The sequence below is a fragment of the Poecilia reticulata genome, linkage group LG23, assembly GCF_000633615.1.
Source record: "Poecilia reticulata strain Guanapo linkage group LG23, Guppy_female_1.0+MT, whole genome shotgun sequence".
NCBI classification, from domain to species: Eukaryota; Metazoa; Chordata; class Actinopteri; order Cyprinodontiformes; family Poeciliidae; genus Poecilia; species Poecilia reticulata.
This window is the reverse complement of record NC_024353.1, coordinates 8,710,134-8,727,642: the sequence shown is the minus strand read 5'-3', so window position 1 is coordinate 8,727,642 and position 17,509 is coordinate 8,710,134. Positions and strand designations below refer to the sequence as shown.

Sequence of the window (17,509 nt, the reverse complement as noted above, 5' to 3'; positions counted from 1 at the left end):
TTTACGGACTTGAGAGAGGGAACATAAAATGTATACCATTCCCAAATTACGGCCCGTTAGGTAAAGTTTCCTTGTATTTTCAGAGCAATAGCAGCATAGTGAAAAGTAGTATCCCCAAACCGCTGGGGCTGTGACAAGAAAAAAAAAAGACATTTTTAAGGTTCCACTTCCATTTGTCAGGATTACTGTTGAAATATAATAACTTTAGATCCCAGGGCGAGATTACATTTCTCAAAGTTAGGGTCCAGGACTGCAGAAAATACATTCAAGAGCCCCCGTCGTAAAGGGCACATCTGCAGAATTAGCATAAAAGACAGGTTTTGCTGGCTTTTAAAAACAGAGATCCCCTTGGGGTTAAAGCAGGAGGAAAAATGGACTTCTCACAAGTTTTTGACTTCGTTTTCCGGTCCGAGAGAGGGAAAAAAGCTCATTGGCTGCGTGTGAAAAGAACGCATTAAGTGGATTAGTCAAAAAATGTGATATGAGGAGCACGTTCTTTTTTGTTTTTTTTTCCTTTTTGCAAATACATAAAAAAATTTTAATCTCTGATTAACAAAAACAGATTTTAATCAACAACACACACTTTTGGCAGCTTCTTTGAAATTTGATTAAACAATTTACGCAGAACCACTTTGACAAGTTAAATTAGCAAAGTTAGCCGGAGGCGGCGTCCACGCTACCAGGCTAATTGGCTGAAGAAAAGCCCGGGCCAGTGTGAGGGTCATCTTAAAGATTAATCTAAAACAGGCAAACGCATTAATCAAAGCAAACTCATCTTCACTTTTCACTGCAGCATCTGAAGGGCGGCTTATGACTGCTCCCGCCTTCCTTAAAAGCACTTTAACGGGTCACATGACCGGATGACATCAATAAACAACGCTCCGTTTGAATGTTTGTAGTCAAAGGGCTGAGACTGTAGAGCAATTCTTTACTGTAATGTTGCAAATGGTCTGTGCGCCATTTTTGTGCTGATGCGCTCCCTTCGCTTGTCCGTTTAAAGGAGAAAAGTCCCGCAGTATCAGAAAAACGTTCATCTTACACATGAAACCCTCTCCCACTGTCCACTAGGTGGCGTGTGTGTGGAAGATCCAAGATAAACTCATCAATAACCTCTCATTGAGAACCGTTTTGCATCTCTATGAAAGCCGGCATGTTTATCTCTTTACAAAGCGTCCAGTTAGTCTAATTTGTCAACACAGAAAACAGAACTGCTTGAATCTTTCAGTCCAGCATGCTCTTGAGAGGAAATGGTGTGTGTGTGTGTGTGTGTGTGTGTGTGTGTGTGTGTGTGTGTGTGTGTGTGTGTGTGTTGGAGGGCGAGGGGAGGCAGAGGGGGTCGATGCTGCCAATTAAAGCGGCAGCTCATTAAAGAGGCTGCTTAAGTGAATTGACAGCCAAAATGCTCCCTTTTAGGTAAAAGAGAAGCTTAGCAGCGAGGCACTAAAGCCAGCGCTAATGGATAATTTACTGTAATGAAGAAAGGAGGAAAAAACTAAAGGCTAGCAAGTCGAGCTACTCGCACACTGCGGCTGGTGTGGAGACGTTTTAACCAGCTTTGTCCTGCAAGTAAATTCGTTTTTAGTAATGAACATTTACCTGCCTTGAAAAGCACACACTATTTTTAAGTTGTTTTTTTTTTCCCCCCGCAACGTTTTGTTACTGGGCAACCATAAATTGAACTGTGCTTTGTTGGGATTTGAGGTGACAAACAGCAGCGCATTGGAAGCAGATGGATTTGTGGTTTTCAAACATTTTAACATATCTGAAAAGTGTGGTGTGTGCTTGAATGAAGCCTTGTTTTACTCTGATGAGCCTAAAAAAAATATATAGCAAAAACAAAACCACAAAAATTAAATCATAAATTTTTTAATTGTAATGTTTTATCAAAAACAAATCTAACCTGTTTTTCAATCATTATTATGAAATATGAGTGAGGATAAAATTGAAATGTTATTCACTGTGCTCATTTAGGTAACTAAAACCAGAAGGTATGAGGCAGCATTTATGCTAAACTAATAAGCTAATTATTGAATAGTGAAAAAAAGTAAAAGAAAAATTAAAGGTCTGACCCAACACTGCTGTGTTTCTTGGTCCCTGCATTATCGTTTGTTCACAAATATTCTGCAACAAACTTCTGAAGATTATCCAGCACACAACAATTTACTCATTTCATTTATGGACGTCACAAAAAAGGGGTTCGAATACAAATGCACACCACACATTTCAGATTTTCAATTTGTAAAAAACATTTTCCGACCATGTATCCCCTCTGCTTTCTATCAAGGCACCGACCCGGCCGCCCTCGCCCCCTCAGTTTACTGCAACAGCATACAGTGGATGTGGGAGGGGCTGCAGTCGAGGTCGGAGCAAGGATCACCAACTAATTACAGAGCTCAGGCACCAACCCTCGGTCAGATTGTTTAGAAAGCATTAGGGGGGAAACACGGGGCCTCCCTGGTGCATTGCACATAATTAGTCCGGAGCCAAGGTCACACACAGACACAAGCGCGGGGACGCGCTGCCGCCACACGCATGCGGAAGCACACACTGTATCCTCCTCCTCTCTTCCTTCCACTCCAGCTCTCCTTTTGCTGCGTCTTGCTCTCTCAGGGGGCAACAAGGCACAGTGTCTATTAATTTCCTGAATGAATAGCCTAGCAACTGGTTAACGGTTATTTAAGGATGCTCACATTTTATGCAGAACACAAGGTCTGGACTATTAATTACCTTTAGCGCAGGGCTGGGGCAAAAATTTTTCAGTCGCGCAAATACAATGCATCCATTACGGCGACACAAACAAAGAGAAACGATCAAGAAAGGCAGAGTTCTTAACCTCTGATTTATGGAAGCTCTGCTAAAACGTCGGCACTTCCCAACACCGTTAGTAAAATTCACAAATCCGAAACGATATTAAGGAGAGGGAGAGAAAGCCAAAGCCAGAACGGAGGGTGCTAAGTAGCAGCGGTGCAGCCGACTCCACCATCGGCTCAGGCGGGCCCCGTTTGGAATTGACAGATGGCTGGACCGTGACCGCTGAGAGCCGGAGTCCATGGAGAGGAGCTGGTGGCCAAAAAGCTTCAGGAAGAAAACACGAAACCAAATCAAGTTTGCAATCAAAGGCTTTTGAGACGCTCCGGACCACTTTCGGTGAATCCGAGCCAAGCGCGTTTCCGAAACACACACGGCGTGTGCAGCGTGTACACATAGAGGTCCGTGTGGGTTTCTACCAGTCTAGACTGCGTTATGTTGCTGCAAACAAGCGACTTTCACATGGACACAAAAATCAGTGAAGAAAAACATGTTGGTTTAAGGATTTGCTAAAACTGCATCTCAGATGGTCACTACGCCAGATACCAAACTGTTTGCAAGCTTCTTTTGTTTTCTTCCGATGAGCTTTGATATGATTCAGTGCAAGATATTCGTGCTACTTAAATTTATGACATTTTGCAAGTAGCAGCACATAATGAAAGCATTAAATGTTTTCGCAAATAATCTGAAAATTGTAGAAGAAAAAATTATTCGGCCACTTTAAGTCCAATCCTCCTAAATAAAATCCATTGTTACCCATTAAATTTTCCACTGTGGCCAAAAATGTTTTTTAAAAATTATGGCGACTAAAAACATGGAGGCCCTAGCTGCTTCAGCGCAGTTTATGTATAACATTTCCACCAAGAATGACACCAACAGTAAAAGGATTTTTTTTTAGGAATTTTTTTGTCATCCGATTGCAAACTTATGTGCTTTTTTTTGTCAAATATTCTATTGAAGAAAACGTATTGGTTCACTTTATGTCAAAGTTTGATATTGAAGCAGCATTCAGGTTTTAAGCTCCCACTGATTTAAAAGAAACTTCCAGACAACTGCAAAACTGCTGAAACACTGAGTTTAAGTTTTCCTGCTTAAAGTTGCCTTTGATTACTAAAAACTGGAGCTTAGACCAACATATTTAATGTATATTTGCTTGATTATTTTGATTATGGCATTTGACAAAACGTAATGCTTTTTGCCTGTTTCATAACTGGTTACTGTATCATGTTTTTATGATGTAAAGCACTGTGAACTCACTTGTTGGTGAAATGTGTTATACAAATAAGCTTGACTGACCTAAAGCCTAAAGAAAATTGGTTAATTCAAAAATCAAAAATTTCCTTCTAACTGATATTGAAAAAAGATATTTTCATTCATGTAGCTTTAGAGAATCTTAACAAATTTCTGAACCAAGGGCAAAAATGGCTCTTAGGGTTGGAAAGGTTGCCGATCATTAACCCAAGCTTTGAATATCTCATGGAGCACTGTTATTATTAATACAAGAGGAGGAAGTAAATGCAAACTGGTGGTGGAAAGAAGGAAACTATTGTTGAAAAATTAGTATTTGTGATTTGCCAAAAGCAATGTAACGGCAGAAAACTGCATATTACTGTAGGACAGGACTAAGAAGCATAGTGGTGGCAAAATCATGCTGTGGAGATGCTTTTCTACAGCAAACACATGAAAAATAACTCAATTGTTACAAAGAAACTACATAAAAGAAGGTCAGTGCCTCTAAACATACAACCAGAGCTGCAATGGAATGGTTTAGAATGGCCCAGTCAAAGCCCAGGCACAAATTAATTGGAAATCTAAAGGAGAAGAATGAGCAGACATTTCTGAATTTGGAAGTGTGAACACATTTCAATTCTGAGCTTCAAAGTCAAGTCAAACATAAGGGATTTTTTTATGTACATATACTGCTTTCATCGTTTAATCACACACACACGCGCGCACACACACGCTTTTTACCTGGATGCCGTCCAGCAGTTTGCTCATGCACCAGAAGCTGTCAGCCTCAATGTTCCTCAGAGCCTCTTCCTGGAGACTGGACACGTCAAAGTTTTCCACTTCCTCCTCTGGAGAAGAGAAAATGAGAGCAGCAACAGAAGGTGAGGATGGAGCTCTGCAAGGAGCAAAACAGACGGGCTTTAACAAAGAAAAGCCAGCAAAACAGGAAAGTGAATAGAAAGGCAGTAAAAGACAGAAAAGGCACAAAGCAAAGTGCATTCCGCTAACAGTTTCGGAGAAAAGCTGAGCTGTAGCTAGCTGTTAAAAGCAAAAGTTCAACCTTTTCCGGTTGCTTATGTGAACATTTAGAAAATGTCAGGATAAGGTGTACGTTTCCCTTTCGAGTGAGGGAATGTACTTAACATTTCACAATGGAGATGTTCCAAGTTTTGTTCATTATTCACAGCTTTCATAATTTCCTCCCTTCCCCCACATCTGCTACTTATGATCCCACAGTTATAACTTCGCACTTTAATGTTTCATTTGGATCTCAGGGTCCAGTCGGGTAGAGCTGTGAGTCTAACGGCGACACGAAGCCGGGTTTCAAACCCCGCCGCCGTCGACGGAACAAAAGAAAAGCATTTGAAGGCGGCGAGGAAGCCGAGTCATCTCTGGTGGGTGACTTCGACGACGGGTGTCATCAGATGTCATTAACGGCAGCAGTGTGTGACGGACTGCAGGGGCTCTGACGGGCTTCTGACAAGCCACTGACAGCCAGTGGAGAGAAGATGGGACGAGACTGATTAACAGTGATCCGGAGAGGGGAGGAACTGGAGAGGGTATGGGGGGAAGCAAAGTGCTTCATGTGTTATTTTTGTGTGTGTGGTTGTACAGTATAGGCAAAAAAATTATAATAATAAAAAAAATGGGGGGCTGTTTTGTAGTTAGGTGAGCTTATGTATTTTCCAACGGACACTTGAGTACAATTGGAAGACCTGGCAGCTCTGCCTGGTATCCTTGGCAACCCTTGTGGTACGCTGTCACGGTTGTAATGAGCATGCTCAATCAGACAGACGAATGGAGGGTCGAAAAGCTGGCAGAGCGCCAAAGCTACAAACCAATAGCTCCAACCTCTTAGGAGTGCGTGCGTGCGTGCGTGCGTGCGTGCGTGCGTGCGTGAACTTTTTCCCCTTTCAATCACTTGCTTTAATGTAATTCGGTGGGATTTTATGCGATTGACCAACACAAAATAGCGAATATATATGAGGTGGAAGAAAATGATACATGGTATTTGATTGTTTTGTTTGGAAGAAAACATAAAAAAAGTCTTGGCACACAGGGCTGGTTGTGGCAGAATGTAATCCCACTGGGGATGAACGATATAGCGATACCATCATCGGTATCTGATGATGATAGTCTTTTTTTTACATGTCTGTACTGGTCTGATAAACTGATATGAACAACCGATATTTACTTTGAAACAGGACTTCCTATCGTTTTCTTTCAACACTAGCTTAATTTTTCCTCTGTTCCATAACGACCAGAGGATCCAGAACTAGCTGTTGAGACTTTCTCCCACGTAAGGAGCTCTGCAGATGCTGCAGAGTCCTCGATGCGTCAGTAGTGTCAGGCAAGAAGAATTTTACATCTAAAAAAATTGAGCACCATAAGCCCTTTGCCCTCCACTGTAAACATGAACCACGACCTGTCTCATAAACTGCATTAAATATTACAACTGCGATGTGATTCATGCAGAAATGGGTACAAGAAGACAAAATGTGCACAGAGGCCAGTTTCTGCTTCTACTCATTTCCCTTTTCATTCCATCAAAGTGGTAAGGATCAGAAAAACCAGATGCAGAAAAAAAAAAAAAATCTAATTTTGCTCACCTATCACGCTGATCTTTAATACAGCATACGGATGTGGTCAGAGGCTGCATTGTGATTAGATGTCAGCGTTGTTCGCAGGAATTGAAGGAAGTAAAAGCTAGAAGATGTGATTCGTCAGCAGGTGACAATGCTTTTTGAAGACACTGCTGTTTTTTGCTTCTTTTTTTTTGCAGAGGTTTAATCTCAAAACAACCTGACTTTCAAAATGAGATCTAAATAAAAAGTAAAAGGTGTGAATGAAAACTAAGCCTGAAAAAAAAAAAGTCAAAGACAATCAATGAGATCTAAACCTGGAGCCGAAGTAGCTGTCCAAACAGCACAGAAACAAAAAGCCTCCATCTGACCAATCTGGGCTCAATCCTCAATTTAAAAGCCCCTCTTTAATGATCCAAAAGACAATGACGCTACATTAATATGGAACTCTCTGTGGTACGCAGCAACACCCCGAGCTCCATTGACGGCATTAAATCCGCAGTTGAAAAGATTAATTGCGAACAGACTGACTGGCAATTCGAGTGGTGTCATTGCTGATTAACAGGGCGGTGAGAGAGAGCCACTGCTCCGGCGTTTTGGGAGACCCTGAGAGTCCCCGAGTCTCAAATCAGTCTTTGTCGCGCCTACGGCCTCGCTGTCGGGCAGATTCCCAAACCCGGGCCTTGACTCGGGAGCAGATTAGAAGGGACGGCTTCCAAGTGTCCGGTGGTTGCTCTGGAATTAGGCGCAGCTCATCACAATAACAAGGACACACAAGAGGAAGGACTTTAGAGGAAGAGAGGCGGCGGAAACGAGAGCGGCTGAGCTCCGGACAGCCGGGGTTGGATCACAGGGCAACACTGCCCCCTGTGACTGTGGAGGGAACTGGATGAACCCGGCGGCAGCATCCAGATGAAAATGGATCATTGCTTCAAAACTGGGGTGTTGAGTCATTTTCAATGCTTGATAGCTCTCTTTGAACACTACTTTATGGTGAAACCATGGGTAATTTTCACACTAGCAGAAGGCTGTTATCACAAATAAAAAAAAAACTAAAAGGAAATAAAGTAGCATTTAGTGAACTTTGACGCTCTGCAACACAAGGGTTCCTACAGTTTTCATCAAGAAAAGAGACTTCTTTAAACTGAATCTGGAATGTGTGAAAACAAGAACAAAGGAAGGAAAGTGGACTGACGCAGGAAAGAAAGGCAATTTGTAAAAAAAGAAAGAAAAAAGAGAGTATGTAGGTGCGAAACAAGGAAGAAATGGGAGGAATAACATGAAAAGAAAGGTCACAAGGAAAAATGGTAGAAAGGATTTGAGGAGTGAACAAGGGAGAAAGTAAAAGCGTAAAAAACAGAAAGAGCCACAAGAGGAAAGAAAGACAGGAAAAGAAAGAACACAAGTAAAGAAATAAGGTATGACAACAATGGAAGATTACAATATCGAAGAAAGCACAAAAAAGATAAAAGTAAAGGAAGAAAAGAGTACAAAAGTACAGTACACTTTAGATACTGGGGAAAGGAATGAAATCTTGAATTTTTCCATGTTCTCTTTGTCCTGCTTAACCAGGCCTGTAAAATCGTGAAATCTCATTCCACCCCAATTCCAGACAACACAGGAAACCCTGATAACAACCAACTGCTGACCTTCCATCAAAAGAAGAAACTAATTAATTTCAAGGGACCCTGGCCCCCAGCAGAAACTCCAACAAGACATTCTCTTGGTGATTATTTCTGGTGGTCTGCCCTTGCAGCTGACAATACATGTCTGGGATGCCATCTCTCAGGGAATGCTTAACAAATGAGCCGGGAGGGAGTTTTTTATTATTTATTTTTTGGCAGTTCAAGCCCGAATGAGCTTCACGTCACGAGGACGGGAGTCTCGGCAGCTTGAGTTGCGTGCGAGATGTGGCTTCCTTAATTATCCCCCGGCCAAATAATGCACTGCCGACCCTCCAGGGCAGAGCGCGACGTCTTGAGAGAGCAGACACCAGCGTTCATCTTGGTAGAGAGGATAAGAACTTGTTTGGCACAGGCAGCAGACTTCTGAGTCGAGCCAAGAAGCGTTCACTGCTCGCAATGAAAACTGGGGATTGAAACGCTTAGAAAAGCCTTAAAGTGAGACGGTTGTTATGGAAATGTGGTTACCGGAAGACGCCACTCTTTGGGATTTGGGCTACTTTTTCCTTTTACTTCCCTTCCACATTCCCCATTGTGCACGGTCCATAAACTTTGACTCTGATCCAGCTTCGCTTGTCAGAGTTCCAATTGTTTTAAACTTTAATTATTGCTCTGGCTGTAGAAGAGGCACGAGTTGGGTACTAAGTATTTAAAAAGCTACAGCTTTTAAACCATAAAGAAAATAAACATTGTACCCTTCCTGTGGTTTAAAGTCCATTTAATGAGATGCCAGCTAAAGTGCTGTAGCATTCAGACTTTTTTTTTTTTTTTTTTTTGAGAAGATCTGACACTTGAGTTTGCATTGGTTTGAAAAAGAAATCTCAGTACTGTGGTTGGATTATTTCAAATGAAAACAGCTACCTGAAATACGTTTTTTGGATGTTGTAGTCACCCTGTACTGTGGTTATGTGTTGAATTGCCTATAAAGCAGGTAACAGAGATCTGATAAATCAGGATGGCTTTTAATGCCAGGCGTGAACAATCCTTGTGGGGAAAGTCCACTTCTGGGATCTTCAAATCCAATTCTTGAGGATCTGAGTCTTGCGACTTTTAGTTGCGTCCCTGATTCACCACACCTGAGGAAAAAAGACTAATTCACCTCCTCATTATGCACTCAAGTTCTCCAGAGCCCTGCTACTGACTACATTATTTGATCTTGATGTGTTGAAGCAGAGATCTTGAGGCCTGGATATGAAGATCTCTGATCAACTGAGACCTAACTAAGCCAAGAAGCATGTTATTACAAGGTTTGAACTGGACCCAAGTAAGAGCTGGGCATCACTCACTAAGGTCAAGTTATTTTAGAACCATTTGCACAGTCTGATCAAACAAATGTACCAAAATAACTACAATAAACAACTGCTCTGAATTGAGGTTATTATTGTGTCAGAATCTTACATCAACCCTTCCTTGAAGGTTTTAGGAAAGTTTTTTTTTCTTGTTGCCATTTCCTGACTTTTTTTAACTTTTCTCACAACTAAATAAGTGCACTTATGGCCTGAATTTTTCAAAAGTTAACTTTTGCTACTGCAAAAACTTCTGTATTTAAAAACTTTTAAAAACTACTTGATGGTAATAATTGATGCTAATAATTCCACTTATATCTTCAAACATTGGTGTGCAATCCTTCAAATCTTCATTATTTCTCTCTTTTTTCCCTACTGACCCCCCACCCCTAATTCTCCATTCTTGTTCTCTCCACCTCTCGGACATTTGACATCTCCTCTGTTGCCAGTCTGCCCTGCCAAGCTGTTCTCCACATTCTCTTCCTCACCTCTCTTCCTACTGGCCGCAGAGCCAGCTTCCTGCCGGGCCCCAGGGCTCATTTCCTGTTTGTCCTGGCGCAGGGGGCAACTTTTCCAAAGGGACCAACTGCTTGGTCACAGCCAGCTGTGAGTACTTGGCATAGCTTGGCTTGCAGAGCTGGGTTGCACCTCCTGAGACCCACAGACAGACACACACGTGCGTGGATACACGCGGCACACACACCCGTGCCAAGCGCTGCCATCTGCCCCTTTCACAACTACAGGGGCCACAAGGTAACGTGATGTAAGATGATGAACGAGCTAGTTTGGCCTGATGTAATCACAAAGTGCGCGTGGCGAGCATGTGACAGCTCGACAGCACGCAAAGTCAACAACCGGAGATAAAAAAATAAATAAAAGAAACACCCCGGGTCTGACAACCGTCTGTTGGTTCAGATTAATCGGGAGCAAACCTGAGCTGCCAACTTCCGAGGAGAGATGGTAGCCGATCAGCTCTAATGCGCAATAATGCAGTCATCAGTTTGAATTATGGCACCGATTCTGGTTAAATCTAATGATTCTAATGGCTTACAGGTTCAGGTGCTAAATCCAAACATGACACAATCTGGCAGAATGACACCTAACTGACAGCCGAGGGCACGACACTTTAAAAGAAAAAAAATAATAATAATAATTAAAAAAACGACGACGACACGCGTTAGCTCCCGGGGAAATCTGTAATACTTCAAACGTCTTTGAGTTCAGGCGGCGGCGACAAAATGTGATTTCCTCTCGCTGGCACAATTAGCCTGATAACACCGTTACCTCGTTAATGAGAAGTGAACATTTTCCAGAGAGGTGGCACTTATACTGTCGGATAATTAAGAAGAGAGTCAACATGGCAAAGCTGATGACACAGACACAGCGAGGGAACACACGCGTACACGCGTTCAGAAAAATCACGAGAGATGAGAACCAATTTATAGTAGTGTGTGACACAAGGCGCAAAGATATGAAAATAGACACCTGGAGGTGAGAGAAAACATAATTGTTTTCTTTCCCCTGCCCTAGCAGATCATTTGACAGAGCAATCTTCATTCGTGATTGAAATTCATGTCCCGTCAACGCTTGTGGCAATCGTGTTGTACACGTTACAAGGCGATAGGCATCTTTCGGCAATCTTTAAGGGAAACCTAAAAGGGCAAAAGTAGTCAAGAGGGTTGACCTCAACCTGCTACACACACCTCTTAGATACCGAGCACAAAAGCAGCTCCCTAACAGTTGATTTATGACGTTTTAAAATCAATTTAGAGACGGCAAAGAATCAAATGGCTGAAGACGTCCAACACCAATCTAGTGTTAATTTCCCTTCAAACATGAAGTTTTTTCCAGCTGGTCTAGCTACGTATAGGATAGCAAAACAACAATAACAACAACATCTATACAATGAATCATGGCTAGAATTGGAGAAATGGGTCTTGGTTCGGTTAGCTCTTAGAAGCAGGTACAGACATTGGGATTACGAGGTAAACTTTGAGGAACCATGAAAGGACTGGATTGTAGTGATTAAGAATTACAATCGTAGCTGCTTACAAAGCAGCCAATCCAGGAGCTTCATTCGTTTTCCTAGGCTGTGATTGGCTGTAGTCCAAGAGTGGACATAGAGAAGACCATGAATGTTAATCTCCTGTCATATCAAAACAGATTAGATTGTGGATTTTAATGCATATTAAGGTATATTTGGTGTCTGATGTGAAAAAAGGCAGTTGTAAACACTTTTAGAGAAGATTTAATGTATGAATCTCTCTGCTATCTGCAGGTGAATACCGCTGTAATAGAGGTTACTTTAAATGAATGTTGACTGATGAGGGGTCAAACTCTTGTATTTCATAAGAGCTAAATGGCTGAAATAAAATGAAACAAGATGCTACAAAAAGTTTTTAGAGTGTAATACATCACTTACATACATCACATTTCTTTTTATGAAGAAAAAGCACTTATAACTATCTCTAGTTTATACAAATACTTTAGTAGACATGTAAAAATGGAAGTAAGAAGGGAATGGAGGGATAAACCAGGGATCATGCATCATTTATTGTGATAAATTTTGTTTTATGATTAGAATCGTTGTCACATTAAATTCCAACTAAAATTGTTTAAAACCCGACAGAACTGCCCTTTTTGTCGGGATTGATAGTTTTACTATTTTATGCACTGTTTGTTCAATAAAAGCATCTATAAATAACAATAAATTAGAAAATAAAGTTACCGTGAGCAGATTAGTGATACAAATCACACTTCTTTGTGTAACCGGTGTTCTACAGAAGCACATTACAAACAGAAAAACTTTTCAAGAGCATTATTTGTGTTTGTGGGGCTATTATTGCTGTGACACACAGTCACAACCATACAGTTGCTTAAAAAAGTAGTAGCAAATAGTTAATCACTTTTACTGTTATCACAGCACTGAAAACAATAAATACTCGGATAAAACCAAGTCCGTATCGTCCACCGCTAGCATGAACCGGCTGAACAGGTGAGAGCTGACACAAATTGTACAGGCAGCGCTCCGGATCAACCCTGCTGAGTTCAGCTTTGCTGTCAATTATTAAAGGTCTAATGTGAACTGGACATAGCTGTCTCGGTTGAGGCTGTATGAACAGTCAGAGGCAGTTTAGAGAGAAGCTTATGTCTGCGTAGGTAATGTGAGAGCAGGGAAAGCGGAATGGAGTCCAAAAGAACAGCTGCCTCACACACCTCACTGGTCCTCTGTAGGAAATTTAGAATGCACCAGAGTGAGCTTGAAAAGACAAAAGGGATGTTTAACGTGACATAATCGCCCAGCGCAGTGGCTGTGGAAAACTAAAGCCTTTAACCTGCCATCTGAAGGCAGTCTACTTCATTCAAACTGCAAGTACACGGCACGTACACACACGCACACACAAAAAGAAAAAAAAAATCATCAAATGTCTTTATTTGATAGAGCTTTGAAAAAAATTTGTCCCCTTAAGAGCCATGCTTTCAGCGTTGAATGAAAACATCGACCTTCAGCCTCAGCAATGATAAGAAGCACTTCAGGCTGCTAAAAAAAGGAAAAAATAAATAAAATAATAATAATGCCAGCAATGTTCCAATCCCCTCCTATCTACTCTATAAGCAGTGTGTCCATAAATCATCCCGCGTGTCCTGAAGCCGTTTGTTAGATAACGTAACTCCTTGAAATCGAATGGAACGCAGCTATTAATACAGTATCAGCCCGTGAGCAGACACAAAACGAACCCGCGAGCCTCGAGGTAAGATGAGAAACTCGACGTCCCTAATTTCTAGCGAGTCTGCGCCTCGATGTTTCGTCCTTTGACGTCGTACAAAGTCTCCCATCGCAAGCTAATTTGTAAAACACAGACGACTACGAAAGAGCGAGTCGACACGAGCACAGCTAGTGACATAATCTACTTTTTGTGCAACCATGGCGATGGCAGAGAGTCACACAAACTGCTGGGGCGTTTTTTTTGTTGCTTTTTTTTTTTTTTTTAAGACAAGTGTTTTCTCCCTCACAGCAGCCAAATTCCAGAGCGGTAACACGGGAAGAAGAAAGAGCGATCGATATTACAAATCATAGCTGGAGCAACAGATTTGTTCCTGGTGGGTCTTGTAATTGATAACCACTGAAAGAGCTCGCAAACATGACAGCAATCCTAAAGCTATTTTTCACCAAGAGGGAGGAGGGTAAAAGTCAAGTATGCTGAAACGCTTAAGTCGCTGGGTTTTCTAAATGGAGGAATAAGGGGCTTCAGCTTGTCATTTATAATATGAATATTTGGGCTGTTGGGCGTTTGTATATGAAATCGTAATTAATCTGGAAGACGGTGCTTGTTAGTTGCTGAAAAGGAAAAAGAAAACTCCAGGGTAAAGCATTCCTGAGGTTTGATTTTACAAGTCTGGAGGCGATGAGGTTGTAATTTGACCCCCTATGCTAAGAAACCTCAAATTTTGCACCAGTTTTTTGCTGATTATTGGAAATTTCTGGAAGAGTACGACAAAACTGTTCTGTTTTTTATTTTAATCAATTGTTGAGATAGTATTGCTGGTTCAAATACGGTGGAAAACATAAGTCCATAAGAGTCCGAGTATCGACAATTTCAAGGTTCAGAACAGCCGAGCATTCAAATAATTATATATTTTTTCCCCCTCTTAGTGTTTCTATGCCACTTTTCTTTTCTTATAAATCCTCTGTGAACTGCATAGGGACTCTGGCCGAAGTCCAGACGTGCTCAGTGAAGAAGTGAGTCACCCGCTGCTCTGATTTTGTGATCCGGTACTTCAATCGCCAACTGAAATTTAATTAAAGCTTTAAAAAAAAAAGAAAAAAAAAAAAGAAAAAAACGTTTAGTAAACCAACGGCCTGACAACAGCTCATTTATTTGAGTTTTAATTTTAGCTCCTGGACATAATTCCATCATCACAGTGACGAGCAAACATACGCAGGTGACTGTGTCAGATGAAATTTCCTGCGTTTTCAAGGTGGGGGAAAAAAAAGTTGAAAATGTACAAAATTCTTTCCGATTTAGAAAGTGAGGGAGTCCTGAGACGCAAGCGGAAGACCAGCGCGTTAAACTGTTGGTGTATATAATCGGCGAGCTTAGTTAAGGAGATAAAGCATTAGGGGAACGGTAGTAAGGAGGCATTATTAGTGCCTCCAGACACATTAACACACAGGTGGCAGACATGAAGAGAGAACACGCAGCGCCGTTTGTCTTTAGGAATGTCTGCGTTAAAAACATTAAAACGTAACATTAAAACGTAATTATGTTTTCCTACAGGAGTACAAATCCGCGCACACGGTGCTGACGCAATTAAAAAAAAAAAAAAAAACGCCACACACACCAACCGGGAGGCGGCGAGGTGAGACGGGCGTTTCAATTGCCTCCAATTGCATCAGGTCAAGCGGAACGCGTCTCGCTGGTGACAGAATGATAAAACTATTTTTTCCCCTGCGATCACGCGCCTGACACGACAAAAAAAAAAAAAACATGAAGGGATCTGAGGCCTCTCGCTGCAGAGACGCTTCAATTTATGTCTTTTTATAGTCAAGTAATTAAGTTAATCTAAAAATATTCAATAACCTCTGCGATTATTCATAGAGGATAAATCATTTTTTGACAGAACTATTTCTCGGGATCATTTAGGGGCTTCGCTGCTTTTTATCTTGAGCGATGAGAGAATCTTTAGAAATACTAAGATATTAAGATTAGACCGGATGGTGATGAAAGCACGGCCATTGATTTTAAGCCACTGTTGAGCTTTGACAATCACGTGTCGTTGACGCCACCACATTGTCAAACAAACAAACAAAAAATCTCAAGATACTAAATCTATAACAGTATAGTCTGATGAGAAATTCAACCTTTTCTTAATTTTACTTTTTTTTTGTTGCCAATTCTCCAAAAAGCTCAAACAAATCCATTTCTCTATGTCGCTTTCATCTCAAGGTAAATTGCCGTTGGCGTTGTGCGGTCCTCTTCATCACGCAACAGTCCAGCCTTTCAAAACCCGTTAATAAAAATCCACCATCGTCTTAGACTCAGTGTTCAAAGTGTGCGAATAAAGTAGCGGCTCACAGTAAAAAAATTACGGTAATTACTTTAGGATTCAAACATTTGTTTGTGACGCATTTCCCAACCCGAACCCTAAATAAAGTGTTACCCATTCTACCCATCATCACCTTCCTAAAACGATGGTCCAAGTCATATCTTGTCAAAAGTAATTTTGGCAAGAAATATGTTTGGCAAAAAAAGTACCAACATTCAAAATTCATCATGAGGCAAAGTTATGTTATATTCAACTATTTGTTCAAGCCAATTGGAGCTAAATAAGTCATAAAAAATAAGCAATAAATAACAAAAAAGCATTTCATTTTACTCTATTGTCATTCATTTATGAATCATATTATTCATAGATGGGGAGGGGAAAAAAAGCAAAGTTCAAAAAGAATCAACTCATCCATGAAATGTAATGTCCAAGACAGACGCAGAGCGGAGAACTATTTCTCCGAGGGAGATGAGAACAACCTTCTTTGAACTAAACAAATAGAAATGAAATATTTCTATCATGTCTCATAATGACTTCTACCACTGTTCGAATTTACAGATAAGACGCTGCGAGTTACCTCTTTAAGGTGACAGAGGCAGAGAGTAAACGCAAAGTGGCAGCCATCAAAATGCCAAGGAACATATTTCGAGGGAGTGAAAAGTTTATCCAGTAAAAAGCTGGAGGGAGGGAGACACAAAGGGTCGCAACCACAGCGTTGATTTAATTTCTGCCAGTCGAATGCTATTACTTACCCCAGAAACATGGTGATTGTGTTTGAAACCGAACAGAGGAGTGGGGCATTTTTCGAGCCAATGGAGGAGACAAAGAGAGACACAGTCAGAGAAAAATTGAAGAACAAATTTCTTACTGTCTTTGGGAAAATAATGCCCACACCACGTCGATAATCTAGCCCAGTGATTAAAGTAGGAGGAATTAGAGAAAGCAAAAGCGGAGGGGGAACAAAGCAGAAAGGACAGTGTTCCTGCTGGATGTCAGCAGCTGAGCGCAGGCAATCGCTAAGCAGCTCATTAGAGCTAATAACAGACGCTAATCAGAAGGAGATTCAGAACAGAGGACTTGACCAACAAAGGCCGGACCGTAGGGAGGGGGGAAAGAAGCCAATCTGAGTAAACCACCAACTGGCAAAAATCCATTTAGAGAAAAATTATTGATATATAGACTATCAAGCACAGATGGACACAAAATAAAGCAGGGGGGAGAATTAAACGGAAGAGGCAGAAATAAGTGGAAACACCGCATGGAGAATCGGAAGGAATTACTTCGAATGCATATTTCATGAAAGCAGACTTCTTAGTATTCTGCACAAACCGTCTGATAACATACCTGAGTACATTCTTCCTCTGGATAATAGATTTTGTTTTTTTTTGCCACGTTCGAACAATGTGATTTTGGTTTGAATGTTATTTCGTCAATTAAGTACTAATTGCTAGCTCTGTTGCCTCAGTTTACACTATAATTTGAAAATCAAAACCCTTCCATCACTAAGCATACCTCAGGGCTGTCCCGTTAGCATGCCGCTAATTGATCAAGTTATCAAACTTCACGCGCAATTAATGCGTTCAGCAAGGTCAAACAGAGCATCAAGTTTGCCGTTATGCTGATGACTGTACTTTTTTATACAAATATCCATATTTCTCAACAAATGATTGTTTTACTTAAAAAGCTGGGTTACTTTTCAGATTTTTACTCCCCTTTATCTACTTGGAATCACAACAGGAAACTACAAATATTACCTTAAAGTTTTTATTTTATTTTATTAAAATAAGTCATACAGAGGCTAAGACATCGGTCCCCTCTAATCACCTCTTTGACGAGCATGGGTGGGCATTTATCATATCTATCACCAGAGATT

General features: G+C 41.1%; 1 protein-coding gene across 2 annotated transcripts in view; it reads right to left on the bottom strand.

The window, feature by feature from the left end:
* The window catches only part of tbc1d22a (TBC1 domain family, member 22a), a 130,094-nt gene that overhangs the window by 62,236 nt on the left and 50,349 nt on the right, over positions 1 to 17,509 (bottom strand). For both annotated transcript variants that reach the window (XM_008401153.2, XM_008401152.2), the window contains exon 10: positions 4,780 to 4,886. In XM_008401153.2, the coding sequence (XP_008399375.1) occupies positions 4,780 to 4,886 (107 nt within the window). The remainder of the gene's footprint in view (positions 1 to 4,779; positions 4,887 to 17,509) is intronic.